Source organism: Octodon degus, unplaced genomic scaffold, assembly GCF_000260255.1.
Source record: "Octodon degus isolate 3935 unplaced genomic scaffold, OctDeg1.0 scaffold00005, whole genome shotgun sequence".
NCBI lineage: Eukaryota > Metazoa > Chordata > Mammalia > Rodentia > Octodontidae > Octodon > Octodon degus.
In genome coordinates, this window is record NW_004524581.1 from 12,523,574 (window position 1) to 12,540,520 (window position 16,947).

The 16,947-nt window shown below is 36.6% G+C and overlaps 1 protein-coding gene across 1 annotated transcript in view; it reads left to right on the top strand.

Annotated features, from left to right (window-relative positions):
* The window catches only part of Fam149b1 (family with sequence similarity 149 member B1), a 44,403-nt gene that overhangs the window by 7,441 nt on the left and 20,015 nt on the right, over positions 1-16,947 (top strand). Inside the window, exon 3 of the mRNA XM_023718620.1 lies at positions 15,212-15,376. Coding sequence (XP_023574388.1) covers positions 15,212-15,376 — 165 coding nt within the window. The remainder of the gene's footprint in view (positions 1-15,211; positions 15,377-16,947) is intronic.

Consider the following 16,947-nt stretch of genomic DNA (forward strand, 5'->3'; position numbering starts at 1 on the left):
ATATTAAAATGAAATAAAATATGGTTTACAGTATGCATTTCTTTAGCAGATGAATATTGTACCATACAGTATATGTATGTTGTTAAAATTACATGGATTCACAAGTTTAGAAAATGGTTAAGAACATTACAAGTGTTTTTAAAAGTGTGGAAAAAGTTTATAAGGCCTTAAAATAGACAGATAGATAGACAGACAGACAGACAGACAGATAGATAGATAGACAGACAGATAAATTAAAATAAATATAACATCTCTACTTCGCTGATTTTCACTTATTGCGGGGGTGTCTGGAGTATGTCCTCCACATAAGTGAGGGACCACTGTAGGTCCATTTAGAGATTTTACTTCTCAAGAAATAAAAGCTCAAGTCTGAGAAATTAGCTCTTCCTCTTTAGGACATCTGGCTGACCCTTCATTCTGCAGCAGACTGCTGACACCTTTTATTTCCTTTCTCCTTCCTGCTGCCACTGCTGATGGGTCTTTCATTTTTGGATCTGCTTTTTCTACAGATTTGACTTATAATTCTCAATAGCTAGTTACATAGATAAAATAAATACCTATATGTATACTACATACATAGACAAAAAAAAATCATTCTGCTATGTAGCGTACCCCTACTTATGTAAAGAAATAAAAATTAAACATAATTCATATTTACTCCTTTCATGTATAACTGTTTTGTTCATACTTTGTATTTACTGTCTTAAGTACTATTATGAACTCATAGCATCTCAGATACTTAAGCATTTAACCATAATTATTATTAGTGTTCTAATTGACTTGGTTACTTCAGGCTAGTATCTTTGTCTTCGTTTTGATTATATTTTTGGTTTCTGGTTACAGTGAGGTGTCCCAGGCCCATCCTTACATTTTTCTCCTTTAAGACATGGAGTCAGCTGAGCTTCCAGGAGTCCTGATTTCTTTGAGAGGCACACAGTATTAAAGAAAAAACAAATTGGGTAGTGAAGATGTGTAAGTGGAAAGGACAAGTCAAGTTGCCAAAAATATGATGTTCATCAACCACTAAGACTTTTCTACAAAAATAACCATCCCTGGTTTTTTGTTTGTTTGTTTTGACGGAACCGGGGATTGAACTCAGGCCCTTGCACTTGCCAGGAAAGTGCTTATTCCACTGAGCCATCTCCCTGGCCCCTCATCCCTGTTTTTCATATCAAGTTAGTTGAAGGAGCTTATTTATATTTAGTTTAAATAAATATTTCTCTTTTCTTTCAAATTAAGTTCTCTCTTTTATTGATTAAACATGATATAAAAATGATATAAGAAAACTTATTTTAACAGAAACAAATCATAAGTCTGTACTACATTATAATCTATTACTTTTCAAAATAACTCCAGCATTTTAGTCATGACAACTCTGTAAGTCCTCTCTTAGAACTCAGGAACTTTAACAATATGATTTTTTTTTTTAATTTATGTATTTGGTACAAGGTCTCACTATGAAGCTCAGACTCATAGTGATCCTCCTGTTTTCAGCCTCCCCAACACTGGGATTACAGGCATACGCTATCACACTCATACTTGGTGGCCAGCTGGGGGCACGGCCAGCAGGGCATGTGGTGCTGGAGATCGAACCTTGGTCCCTGCGCTTGCCTAAGCAGATGTTTAGTCCACTGAGCTATCTCATCAGCCTTAACATTATGATTTTTACTAAGAAAAGGTTTTGTAAAAATTCCTAAGGCATGTTTATTTTTTGCAGTACTGGGAATCAAATCTGCAGCTTTAAGCATGCTAAGAGCATGAACTCTGCCACTGCCACTGAGCTGTATCCCCAACTCAATCATGTATCTTTTATTTTTTTTATTTTTTTGTGGAACTGGGGATTGAACTCAGGCCTTTGCCCTTGCTAGGCAAGCACTTACTCTACTGAGCCATCTCCCCAGCCCCAATCATGTATCTTTTAAACACTCACAATTTAATATTTCAACAAAAAAACTAACTACATTATTCAATCAAAACCCACTAGAATGTGTGATTACATGAATAATTAAAGCCCTTTTTAAAAATCATTTAAAAAACAGAGTCTAGAAATAAACCTCTGTATATATGGCTAAATGATTTTTGACAAAAGTGCTGAAACTACATAATGGAGAAAGGACATTCTCTTCTACAAATGGTGTGGGGAAAACTGTGTATACATATCCAAGAAATGAAATTGGGGAAAAAAAGAATGAAGTTGGACTTTTACCTTCTACAACATAAAATTATTAACTCAAAATAGATTAAAAGCTTAAACATAAGACCAAAATTATAGGGATTTTGCTCAGTGGCACAGCATTTTTCTGGCCAGCAGGAGGTCCTGAGTTGGATTCCCAGTACTATCCCCCAAAAAGACCCACAATTATAAAACTTCTGTAATAAAACATAAAAGTTTTAGGACATTGAATTTGACAGTAATTTGGATATAACACTGGAAGCACAAACAACAAAAGCAAAAATAGACAAGGCTATATCAATATTTTTGTGTATCAAAGAAAGATGAAAAAGCATCATATGAAATGGGAAAAATTATTTGCAAAACATATTTGGTAAGGGGATTTATAAGGAAGTTCTTTTTTTTTTTTTTTTTTTGTCTTTTTGAGACTTGGTTTCACGTTGCAGTTCAGGGTGGCCTTGAATGTATACCCCAGATTGGCTTCCAACTCACAGTTATACTCCTGCCTTAGCCTTGTAAGTGCTTGGATTACAGGCATATACCACCATCCCTGACATTTATAAGGCACTTCTACACTCAGCAAGAACACAAAGAATAAACAGATTGAAAAATCGACAAAGTACTTGAATATAGACAACCAAAAATATAACAAATGGCCATGAGGCTCATGTGAAGACAGTCAATATTGCTGTTACAAAAGAAATCAAAATCACGTGAAGTTACATGTCATATCCATCAAAACAGTTACTACCAAAGGAACAGCAAAGAAACATTGGCAAGGATGCAGAGAAATTGGAACCCTTGGGTTATTCTTGGTAGGCGTATGAAATGGAACAGCCATTATGGAAAATGATGCAGAGACTTCTAAAAAGACTACAGCTGTAATTAATTGCCATATAATCCAGCAATCCCTCCTCTGGGTATCGCCAAAAGAATTGAAAGCCAGATCTCAAATAGGTCCTTGCACACTTGATTGAGTTCACTGCGACAACATTCAGAGCAGCCAGGAGGTAGAAGCAATCTTAAATGTATACTGACAGATGAATGGATTTTTACAAATGTGATATATAAATATATGAATATTATATGAAATATATGCCTTATAAGGAAATTCTGCCATATGCTAAAACATGGATGAACCTCAGAGACATTATCCCAAGTGAAATAAGCAATCCCAAAAGGCTGGTTATGGGGCCAGGGGTTCAATCCTGGAGCCTGCCATGCTGGCCCTGCCCCCAGGGCATGCTGAGACAGCAATTAAGACTGGGTGTGGTGGTACGTGTCTGTAATCCAGCCCCTGGGAGGCTGTAAACAGGCGGATCACTACAAGTCTGGTCTATGCAGTTAAACCCTGTACATCCTGTAGACCCTTCCTTAAAATACAAAAAAAAAAAAAAAAAAAAAAAAAAGGTTGATTTTATATATATTGCCCAGCAGCATAAGCACCTGTCTGGTAAGCACAAGGTCCTGAATTCAATCTCCAGTACCAAAAAAAAAAAAACAAAAACACCCTGCAATCACAAAAGGACAAACACTGATTCCATTTATGTGAAGTATCTGAAGTGGTCAGAAATCAGAGCAACACAAAGCAAAAAATGGTTGTCAAGGGCTAGGGAGAAAAAAAAAATAGAGTTTCAGTTTTGCAAGATGAGTTACAGAAATCTTCTGCACAACGATATGAATCTACTTAACACTAGTGAACCATACACTTAAATGATAAAGATGATCTAGCTAATATCGGTTTTTAAAAAAAGCTTCAAAAAAAAGTCATTAAAGTGAAAGTATAGCATGTTTGTTGTAAATCCTCCTCCCTCATAGTACTTGTTACAAATTACAGATTTTCCTTTCACTTGCTTCAAGTTTCTATTTTACAATTGTCCTAAATGTAAGAGCTGGTGAAGTTAATTACAAATCAGAATTTCTTTTTAGATGTAAAACTTTCTGAAAGTCACCAAATCCAGGCAGATCATCTGTTTCTTCTGTGTAGAGCTATCCACAATCACATTTCCTTTCCAGGATTATGTTTTCTTTCTTTTGGCATCATGAGATCACACATTCATGTGTTTTTTTTTTACTGCCATCATTTCTAGAGTCCACCAGGAGATAAGGTGGGTCCAAAATGGAGCTAAGTGGCCATCTGTGCTTTTCATATGTTAAGCAAAGAGGAGAGCTTTTGGCTACTTGTTCTTCCCAACTGCTCTAGAATGCAGAAGAACTCACCCTTCTAATGTCTTGAAGAGTTGGTTCCAAACTAAACTGTGAATACAAAAGCTGGGTGTGGTGGTACATGCATGTAATCCAATGCTGAAGGATCTCCTAAATTCAAGGTCAGCCTGGGCTACATTATAAGTTCAGGACCATCCTACATTGTATAGCAATACCTCATAAAACAAAAACAGAAAAATCATCTTATCCTCCACACGTGAGAGTAAAGTGCCAGTGATCTTTTTTCTCACAAGAAAATAGGCCTCAATGTAAACATTACTGATACCACTGTTACTATTTTATTTTATTTTTTATGTATTTAGTACAGGGTCTACAGGGTCTTACTACACAGATTGGACTCGTAGTGATCCTCCTGTTTTCAGCCTCCCATGCACTGGGATTTCAGGTGCGCACCACCATGCCCAGTGTTAATCGCCATCTCAGCATGCCCTGGGAGCAGAGGGCACTGCATGGCATGCTGGGGATCAAACCCCAGTCCCTGCATCTGCCTAAGAGACGCTTTAATCCACTGAGCTATCTGGCCAGCCCTATTACTATTTTATTAAAAGCAAGTTATTTTTTGCAAATTATTTTTTAGGCTTGATAATCTCTAATCTGATGATCTAAAAGATTCTTTTGTTAGAAATAACATCTGTAAGACAGATTTATGACACCAATTCTATCTTGCTTTTGTTGCAGCTTTAGAGTAAATGGGGACATTTTTTTCTATCTAACCAGACTTTCTTTTAGTAGTGTTTAGACATAGACCACTAGAAATGTCAGTTTGGCTAGAAATGCCTATTTCTTCCAAAACAAAAAATTCCATTAGTTATAAATGCCTATTTTTTCCATTAGTTACCACTGACTTTAAAAAAAGATCAGTTATTATAAATGAAATAATATAATAGCACAATAACATGAAATTTTGAGTGCTTGGTTTGACAGCTTTTAATTTTGTCATGTTGCAATAAAAAACCTATTTTATTTTTTTATTTTATAAAGAGTACAGGGCCAGCTAAATAGCTCAGCAGATTAAAGCGCCTGCTTAGGCAGACAAGGGCCAGGAGTTCAATCCCCTGGCCTGCTGCACTGGCCCCACCCCCAGGGCACACTGAGACAACAATTGAGAATGGGTGTGGTGGTGCGTATCAGTAATCCTAATGCTTGGGAGGCTGTAAACAGGAGGATCACTATGAGTCCAGTCTGTGTAGTGAGACCCTGTAGAACCTGTACTAAATACAAAAAATAAAGAGTATGAAATAGTATTAAAACAGAAAAATTACAAGTGATACAGAATTTCACTTAAAGTAATATGAATTTCACAGTATTGGTTGTAATGCATAGTGTTGTCTTCCAACTAGTTATTCATATTACCAGATACATGCATACAAAATTGGAAGAAAGAAAAATATACAAGAAATTAAGGGGAGAAAAAAAGAGACAAAACAAATTACACATTGTCTGCTCCTTTCCATAGACCAGCGGAAATCCACAGTACAGTTGTCCAAAGCATCTTGTTTACATATATATCTCTTTCCCCGACTCCTTCTCCTGTCCTCCTCCTCAACTCTCTTTTCTTTTGAATAAGTTCATTCCCTTTTCACAGTATTTATTCCACCCTTCAGATTCCATTTTCTACTTTAGGTTCTCACACTAAGGAGACAATACAATGTTCACATATATGGGTCTGATTTCACTTGAGTATGGTCTATAGTATGGTCTCTCTAAATTGCATCCATTTACCAACAAGTCTCAAATTTATCCTGCTTTATAACTGAATAATACTCGATTATGCAAAAATACCACATCTTTTTTACCCATTCCTCAGCTGATGGACATCTGGGTTGTTTCTAGGATTTGGCTATGACAAATTGCACTGCTATAAACATGAGTGCACATATATCACATTGATGTGATGTTTTCAGTTCTTCTGGGGGGAAAAAAAAAACCCAAACAGGAGGAGAATAGCTGGATTGAATGGGATCTCCAATCCTAGCTTTTTAAGGAATTCTCCACGCTGATTTCCATAGTGGTTGTACCAGTCTACACTCCCACCAACAGTGAAAAAGGATTTTTTTCCCGATAACCCCTCCAGCATTTGTTATTGGCTGACTTCTTGTTGTTAGCCATCCTTTATGGGGTGAGATGGAATCTCAGTGTTTTGATTTGCATTTCTCAAATAACCAATAATGTTGAATATTTTTTCATATATTTACTTGCCATTTGTATTCCTTCATCTGAAAAGTGTACATTCATCTCAGATGCCCTATTTTTGGATTGGATCTTTGACTTTGGAGGACCTGATTTTTTTTTTCTTTTTCTTTTTGTGTATTTGGTACATGGCCTCATTATACAGCTTAGATTCATAGTGATCCTCCTATTTTCAGCCTCCTCAGCACTGGGATTACAGGTGTGGGCCACCTTACCCAGTTTCAGTGGTTGACTCAGCGTGTCCAGGGTCAGGGCCAGCGTAGCATGTGGTGCTGAGGATCAAACCCTGATCCCTGAATTTGCCTAAGCAGGTGCTCAATCCACTGAGCTGTCTTACCAGCCCTAATTTGTTATATGTCTAGACAGAAGGCCTTTGTCAGAGGGACAGTCGGGTATAATTTTTTTTCCCAGTTTGTCAGTTTGCTTTTTACTCTGTTGACAGAGTTTTCCTTTGAAGTGCAGAAAGTTTTCAGAAATAGGAGATTCTGGTTGTTGATTCTTTGAAGTATTTCCCATACAGTTTGGTTTTTGTTCATGAACTCTTTACCTATCCCCATATCTTTAAGATTTCTACCTACATTTTCCTGCAGAAGATTTAGTGTTTCTGTTTTAGTAGTTAAATCTTTGATGTATTTTGACTAGTTTAGTGCATGGTGATAGACATGAGTCTTAATTTTAGCCTTTGGCATGTGGAAAGCCAGTTTGTCCAGCACTATTTATTAAACTATCTTTCTTCCAGTGAACATGTTTGGCCCCTTTATCAAAGATAAGGTGGCTGAGTGTATTTCCAGTCATGTGTGCATCTTCTAATCTATTCCATTGATCCTCAGGTCTGTCTCTATGCCAGTACCATGTTGATTTTATTACAGTAGCTATATAGTATAATTTCAAGTCAGGGATTGTGATACCTCCTGCCTTTCCTTGATTTCCCAGGATTGCTTTTGATATAGTGGGTCTCTTCTGGTTCCAAATGAATTTGAGGAAAGTTTTATCTAGCTCTATGAGGTATACTAATGGTATTTTAATCAGGATTACATTGAATCTTTATAACAATTTTAGGAATACGGCAATTTTCACAAAGTTGGTTCTTCCTATCCAGGAGCAAGGAATAATCTTTTCATTTTCTCAGACCCTTTTCAATCTCTTTTCTCCAAGTACTATAATCTTCACTGTATAAATATTTTATTTCCTTTGTGAGATTGATTCCTAAGTATTTCATTTTTTTTTATATTAGTGTGAAAGGTGTGGTTTCCCTAATTTGTCTCTCAGTGCATTCATTATTGTGTACAAAATGCTACTGACTTTGCTGTGTTGACCTTGTATCCTGCTACATTGCTGAATTTGGTGATTACATCTATAAGACTCTTGGTGCAGTTTTGGGGGTCCTCTATGTAGAGTATCATGTCATCTGCAAACAATGATAGTTTTACTTCTTTCCAATCTTTTTTTTATTTCTCACTCTCGTCTAATCGCTCTGGCTAATGTTTCCTGAACTATATTGAATAGGAGTGGAAACAGTGGACATCCTTGTCTTGTTCCTGATTTTAAAGTGAAAGCCTTCAGTTTTTGCCCATTTAGTATTATGTTGGCTATTGGTTTCTCATAGATGGTTTTTATCAGGTTGAGATACAGACCTTCTATTCTGATTCTCTGTAGGGTTTTTATCATGAATGAGTTGGACTTTGTCAAAAGCTTTTTTATCTGTTGAGATGATCATATGGTTTTTGTTTTTGGCTCTGTTGATGCATATATTGCATATATTGATCAATCCCTGCATTCCTGGGATGAATTCCACTTGGTCATGATGTATAATCTTCTTGCTGCATTGTTTGCTAGCATTTTATTGAGGAATTTTTCACCGTATTCATTAGAGATTGGCCTGTAGTTCTCTTTTTCAGTTGAATCTTTCTCTGGTTTTAGAATCAGAGTAATACTTGCCTCCAGGAATGAGTTTGGAAGGATTGCTTCCCTTCTGATTTCACTGAAGAGTTTGAGTAGTTGGCATTAAATCTTCTCTAAGTTTGTTGTAGAATTCTGCTGTGACTCCATCAGGACCTGGGCTTTTCTTTGTTGGTAGGTTTTTTATTACATTTTCAATTTCATTTCCCATTATTGGGTTATTCAGAGTTTGTATATCTTCTTGACTCAGTTTTGACGTTTCATATATTTTTAGGAAATTGTTAATTTCCTGTAAGAGTAAAGATTTTGGAAGCAGATAGTGATGATCTTCTGAATTTCTAGAGGATCCATAGTGATTTCGTTCTTTTCATTTCATCCCTTCTTGCATGAATTTGGGTTTTTTCTTTCCTTTTTTTGATTAGGTTGGCTAGGGTTTTATCAATTTTATTTATTCTTTCATAGAACCAACTCTTTGATTCACTTATGCTTTGTATTGTTATATTCATCTCCATTGCATTAATTTCTGCTCTAATCTTTATAATTTCCTGTCTTCTTTGGGCTTTGTGTTTGATTTGCTCTTTTTTTTTTTCTTTTTTCTTTCTTTTTTTTTTCTTCTTGTATTTTTAGGTAAGGGTTTACAGGGTGTTCAGTGTCTCACTACTAGATTGGACTCATAGTAATCTGCCTGTTTTCAGCCTCCCAAGAGCTGGAATTACAGGCATGAGCCACCATGCCCAGTCTCAATCCTGTCTCAGTGCGCCCTGGGGGCGGGGCTGGCATGGCAGGCCAGGGAATTGAACCCCCGGCCCCTGTACTTTTCTTTTTCTAGGAGCTTGAGGTGCAGCATAAGATTGTTTATTTGGGCTTGTTCTGTTTTCCTAATGTGCAAATTTACCACTATAAATTTTCTTAAGACAGCTCTCATTGTATCCAAGAGGTTTTGGTAAGTTGTATCTGCACTTTCATTTGATTATAAATATTTTTAATTTCATCTGTGACCCACTAGTTGTTTAGGAGGTTGTTATTTAATTTCCATGTGTTTATGGTATTTTTGTGGCTTTTGTCAATAATTTCCAGTTCCATTACACTGTGGTCAGATAGTATGCATGATATAATTTCAATTCCTTTTCATTTACTCAAGAATGCTCTATGTGTTAGTATGTGGTTTATTTTAGAGAGTATCTTATGTGCAGCTGAGAAGAATGTGTATTCTGTTGTTGCTGGAAGAAACACTCTATAAAGGTCTACCAAGTTGATTTCTTCACAAGTTTGGTTTAGTTCTGTTTTTTCTTTGCTGATTTTTTGCCTAGTTGATCTATCTCTGTGATAGTGGCATGTTAAAGTCCCCCATTATAGTTGCTCATTTGATTTTTCATGTCTGTTGTCTTATGTAGATGAGCATTCCTACATTTGGTGCATATATATTTGTAATTATTATCTCTTGCTTTTTATCTCTTTGATTTTTGGTTTGAAGTTTATGTCAGCAACCAGAATAACTACCCCTGTTTTTGTCTGATTTCCTGTAGAAGGGAGAATTGTTTTCCATCCTTTGACTTTTAGTCTGTTTATTTCCTTTTGAGTTAAGTATGGTTCTTGTACGCAGCATATTGTTGGATTTTGTTTCTTAATCCACTCTGCTAATCTTTTTCTTTTGATTGCTGAATTGAGGGCATTTACATTGAGTTATAATTGATACATATTGGCTTAGCTGTGTTATGTTATTTTCCTGCTGTAGATTTTGTGCTTTTTCACACTTTTTAATTACTTGCTGTTTGGTAGATCCTTTCTGTTATTATTGAAGCTATTGTCACTTCTGCCTCTTTTTAGAATATCTGTCAGTACTCTTTGTAGGGTTGGTTTGGTGGTTATGTATTTCTTCAGTTGTTCTTTGTCATGGAAGGATCTTATCTTGCCACTGAATTTGATAGTTTTTTAGGGTACATCAATCTGGGTTGGGAATTATTTTCTTTCAAGACCTGAAATACTTCACTCTAGGCTCTTACTTATTTGATGGTTTGTGTTGATAAATAACAGCTTTTAATATTCTGTTCTTTTGCTCAGTTTCTGAGATCTTGGTTATTATGTGTCTAGGTATAGATTTATTTTGATTATAACTGTTTGGAATTCCAGATGCCTTTCTTATTTATATATCAGGTTCTTTTCTCATGTTTGGAAAATTTTCTGCTAGAACTTCTACAAATAGTCTTTTTATGTCATTTGTGCTGTTTCCTGCTGCTTCATTGACACCTATTATTCTTTATTATTTTTCTTTGTATTGTGTTATAGCTGCTGAATTGTTATTTTCTGGTTCCTTGTTTGTTTGGTTTTTTGGCGGAACCGGGGATTGAACTCAGACACTTGCACTTGCCAGGGAAGTGCTTATTCCACTGAGCCATCTCCCCAGCCCTTGGTTCCTTGTTTTAGGAGATCTTTCATGTTCATTAGGTACACCACTGTCTTTGAGGTCTGAAAATCTATCTCCAGTTTCATTCAAGCAATTTTGCCAGCTTTCAGCACAGTTCTTAATTTCCTGGATATCTGTTCTAAATCTGTTTCATGCATTCTAATTCTTTCCTGTGTTCTTCTTTCAGTGTTTCCATCATTTTTCTATTCCTATTTTTTATTTTTTCCATAATTTTATTGAGAAACAAATAGCAATGAGATAGTTTCAAACCACATTGATAGGACAGTTGCAATAATTAACACATTGCATACATTCTACCTAGTGATATAAAATGGCTATTGATTTTTTTTTATTTTTATTTTTTATTTTTTATTTTTGTGGTACTGGGGATTGAACTCTAGATCTTCGGCTTGTCAGGCAGGTGCTTATGTCCTTGAGCTATCTCCCCAGCCTTCTATTTTTTATTTTATTTTTACTTTTTATTTTTGTATTTTAGGGAAGGATCTACAGGGTGTTCAGGGTCTCACTACTACATCAGATTCATAGTGATTCTCCTGTTTATAGCTCCCCAAATGCTGGGATTACAGGCACACGACACTGCACCCAGTCTCAATCACTGGCTCAGCGTGCCCTGGGGGCCAGGGCAGCAAGGCAGGCCTGGGGATCAAACCCCTGGCCCCTGTGCCTGTTTGCAAGTGCTTTAATCCGCTGAGCTATTTGGTTAACCTTTCCTATTTTGTTTAATCTATGTTTTTGTTAGCTGTGCTGAGCAATTCTTTCACGATTGTTGTCATTTCTTTTTTGACCTGAGAGATTATTTCTGATCTTATTTCTTCTATAGCCTGATAGACTTGTTTATTTCAGTTGCTATCATTTCAGAAATTTCAGTTGTATAATTTCTAAGTTCTTGTATGTTTTTGCCCCCTAGATTTGTTCCTGGATTTGTTCTGGTGGGGTGGAGGATTGAAATTGCCTTTTTTTCTCCTGCATTTTGGCATTTTTGAAGCTCCCAGTAATCACCCAGATTTAGCAGTGGTGGAAGAGTGGTGAGGCGTGTGTCAGTAAGGTTTCCAGTACAGTAGGGAGCAGGGTAGGACTAAGCAAGGCTCTCACTACTGGTGGGGGTGACTCTGACTCAAGAAAGCTTCAGCGTAGGTAGTGGGTGTTGGTCAGATCCACCAGGATCCCCTGAGCCACCCAAAATCCTCCTAAGTGCACTCGGGGGGCCAAGTGACTCAGCTTGCCAGAGTCCTGCAGGCTGCTAGAGTCCTCATAAGTTCTTAAATGGATGGACCAGGCACCAGGAAAGCTCTGTACCTGCGCATACTTTGCCCACGGATTGCAGCGCTCCAAAGTCCCACACCTGCGCACTGGAGTCTAAGATCAGAGCTTATCAGAGTCCTCCACAGTTCTTAAATGGCACAAACAAAACCTACTATTTTATAAAAGAAAAGAAATAATACAAAAAAAGAATGATGTCCATAACCTCAAAATAAAGACAATTGTTTTAAAGCAAAAATATGTGGTAGTCTTACTGGCTACTGTCTTTATTTTGCTTCTTTTGAAATAGTTAAGCAAATATTTTGTCATTGATTGGTATAAATCTGTTGACTACAATTTGGAAACAAAAGGGCCGGGGAGATGGCTCAGTAGAATAAGCGTTTCCCTGGCAAGTGCAAGGGCCTTGAGTTCAATCCCCAGTTCTGCCAAAAAAAAAAAAAAAAAAAGAGAGAGAGAGAGAGAGAAAAGAAAAAAAAATTAAAACCAGAGATTTAAACAACCTTAAGTATCAAAGTTAAAGACTCATGAACACTAATACAAGCTAGTTCAGAGGTGTTGGCTCTCCAGGTGGTTTCTCATATCCCTTACCATTCTTTTTGCCTCCTGCCATTGTCCAGGCTCTTAGCAGCTTGCCAGCTCTGTTGCATCTTGCACAGTAGCCTCTTACCTCCATTATCCTCTTCACTATGACCACAGTGATCTAATGAGCAGAGCTTGACAACCCCCCTGATGGTTTAGATCTAAAATGTGGACCCAAAGCCTCCACTAATGAGTTCATAGCAGACTTACTGTTAGAAAGTGGAGACCAATTAGAGGTGGCTCACAGGGAAGTTACACTCCCTTCTTTTTCTGCTTCCTGGATGCTGCCAGTTGAACACTTTTTGCTCTGCTGTGCCCCTTTGCCAGCCTGTTTCCACCTCAGACTGAAAGTATGAGCCACAATAAAAAAAGAAAGAATGAGCCAAAATAGATTCCTCCTCCTTTAAATTTCAGATGTTGGGTATCCAGGGACAGGAAAGTGACAAAGACATTCCCCTTCTTTGAAACTTTACTTTCCATTGCTGTAAAGTGGCCAAATTAATACACCAAGCCTCACCAGACTGTGAACTACTTCCTGTGATCCTTACACTCTGCTTAAAGGCTTAAGAAAGAATTTCTCTTTATGGAAAAGAAGTCTGGATGAAAACAATCTAAAGATAGTAAAGTGGTGAGCCCAAGCGTGGTAGTGCATGCCTGTAATCCCAGCACTAGGGAGGCAGAAATCAGAAAGATCACTATGAGTCTGAGCTGATAGTAAGACCTTGAAAAAAAAAAAATCTACAGTGGTAACCTGTTTGTGAGGACCTAGACTGCTTTCACCTTTCTGCTGCACCATTATAGCCTACAGTGCTTTTCTTGAGGTTTTTTTTAATGATCCAACATGGGTGACAGAGCTCCAAACATGATGCACACTTTCCAGGTACCAGAAAGGAGGAAGGGAGAACTGCAGAAGATACTTCCTGTAGCCTTCTAGAGTCTCACATAATAATTATGCTTATATTTCATTGAGTACATCCAGCTGCCGGGAAGCTGGGAAATGAAGTCTTTGGGGGAGTAACATCTGCCTGAATTAAATCAGAATGATTTTCCTAGGAAAAGGAGAATGTATATTGAGGGGTGTCTTGAATTCTCTACGTATGTATATAGTTTTTATGAAATTATATATTTTTATGCTTAACATTTTATTGTGGCCATCTTCCATTTTCTTCAACATTAACTTAATGATCTCATAGTTTATAAACATACCAGTATTTAAACAACCCATCCTCACATCCTGTATTTTGAAACAACTGGGTTAGTTTTGATTGTTTTTGGGTAGTTGTAAACAAATACATAATTCTGTGAGAAAGTTTTGTTTTTGTTTTGTTGGTTTTGAGGTTGAACCCAGGCCCTTGAGCATGCTAAGCTCTACCACTAGGCAACAATGCCGTTCCCCATGATGATAATTCTTATAGATAAATCCTATCAATTGTGTCCTTAAAGGATGTTCTTAGAGATGAAACCCTCAATCAGAGGTTATGGTTAAGTCTCCTAATACACAATTCTAGAATGTCTTCCAAAAGATTATTTCACTAGCCTTGCTAAAAAAACAAACATAGGTTTATTCTTTTTTTCATAAAGAAAAAAAATAAGTAATTCAAAATATAAAGTGGTTATACTAAATATTTGGTTAAACTAACAACCATTTTTAAAACTTGAATTGCTCACATGTGACTGACTTTCCCCAGCGTAAAACTGCTTAAATGCAGAATTAGTCATCATGTATTTACTGAATGTCTGGGTGTAAAGACAAATATTAATTTAATAAGATCTCAGGGCTGGTGAGATGGCTCAGTGGTCTAAAGCACCTACTTAGAACAAGCTTAGCAAAGCACAGGGACCGCGGTTCAATCCCCCTGCCCACATGCCAGCCAGCCCCGCCCCCTGGTGGGCTGAGCTGGCCACACACACACACACATAAATAAATAAATAAAAAGATCTCTTCTTTTAAAGAACATTCATTTTGAGCAATGATGAGGCTATTTTTTGGGTTTTTGGTTTTGTTTTGTTTTGTTTTTGAGACAGGGTCTCACTATGTAGTACAGGCTGGCCTTGAACTCGCTTATGTAGCCCACACTGGCCTTGAACTCACGGCGATCATCCTGCCTCAGCGGAATGATGAGGTTATTGAAATAGGCACATAACCTCTGAAGGTACCTCAAAACTGTAATTATGAATGTAAATATTCTTCAGTTTTAAAGAGCTTACAGCTGTAGCTGTTTGCATCTAAGAAGATAGCAAGCCATTTTAGACAATGCACAGCAGCACTCCTCAGCTGAATATGTCTATGCGCAGTGTTCATTCTTTCTGTTCTGAAACTTACTAAGCTATTAAGGCCTACACTAGCCTTAATAGCAGGAAGGTGCTGCCAGAGCAAGGGAGTTCTGAGCCAAAAGTGACCACTGCAGTGGAACTGTATATATCATACATAATTAACACGGGCTTTTTTTCTCTCTCAGATTTGGTATAAGGGGGAAAAAGTTACAGTTTTCATCTTCTTATGCCCATAAAGCATCTTCTATTGCCAAATCCCATGGCTTGTGTGCTATGGAAACAGAAAACGAAGATTGTATAATCTCAGAAGGAATAATTGAGGAATACCTAGCTTTTGACCACACAGATGTGTAAGTATTATTCTTTAAGCTTTGTATCTGTATTTTGTATATTAGTATCTTTTTCTAAACATGCCATTAATAGTATCTACAGATCTACACCAGTTTTCTTTTTTTAGTTAGCTAAGATACCCAGAGTTCATGTTCTTAGTCACTACCACCAAATACTAGGCTTCCTTCTATGTTTTCTTCTGCACACATCATTTGCCTCTTCCTGAGATCAGATATTTTAAATGAGTTAATTTTTCTCCACATGATTTGATTTTACCTTTTTGTATATTATTACCAGTGGAAATGCTGAAACTTTTTTAAAAAGCAGTGGAAGAGGTGTAAATTTTTTAATACAAATGATTTGAAACAGATATATTCAGCGTATATAAAACCCTGTGCTTGGCATTAAGGCCTAAACTAATCATGCTTACTTACACGTTACTTCATTCTGACAGTACTACTATGACATAGATATTATTTACCTTCTTTACAGGATAGCTGGGAATCAGAATGGTTAAATGATTTGTCTGAGGTAAAACTAAAACATTCATTTGATTGTAAATATATGTTGTCTTCATTATTTCACATTACTTTTCTGAAACATAAGTTCTTAAACTGTTCCTCTAGGTCTTTAAAAGTCTAGAACTGAGTGTATTAGCAGTATATCTGAAGTAGTGGGAATTTCATTTTAGGTTGTGAGGCTGTGTAGTTAGTATTGTGTCACGTAGTTGTGGACTTCCCTGCCCCCAGCATATTTCCCACCAAGCTGTGATCACACATGTGTTTACTTGTGTACCACAGCTCTGGAGCCAGTTCACAGGAAGCAGGTGTCTAAACATAACACCACTGAGCTGACTCACTGTTATAAGAGACTCAATTAAATTCTTTTGGTTTTCCAGAGAATGTTCCCTTCCCCCTCATTTTTCCTGTCTTGTGTCAACTTATTTCCATCTTCTTTTTTCTCAAAAGTCTCTCCTTTGGCTTAAGATTATAAGAAAAATGTTGATTTAACTAATTTAAGATGTGACATAAATGGTTGATAGCAGTCCCAAAAGTATCCCTTTTCCTCTTTCTGGTAGAAACCCAAATGAATTTTCAGATAATATAAGGATTTTTAGAAAGGCAACCTTTTTTAAAAGATACTACACCAAGATAACTTGAAGATGTATTGTAGTAAAGTGTTAGTAACTGGAGTTTTAGAATGTTCTTTATTGAGAAGATTGGAGGTCAAGAAATAAAACACCTGTTGGAAATTAGTGTCTACAATAATTTGAGCAAATTGTTTTGGTGCAAATGGAAAAAAAAAAAAAAACCTGAAAAAATAAGGTTCAAAACTTACTCTTTCCATAAAAAATAAATTTCACATATGTAAAAACTTTGCATGTGAGAAATCACATAAGTTTGGAAAAAGTAAAATATATTTTAAATATGAGTTAAGACAAATAACATCAACAAGTGTATAAAAGGTTGTAGGGGAACCAAAAGAGGACAGGGTGGATCAGGGAAAGGGGTGAAAAAAAAAGCTGTAATATGTACATGTAACTACTCCCCAAAGATAATTGTAAACTGAATGAATTGCAAACAATTCACAA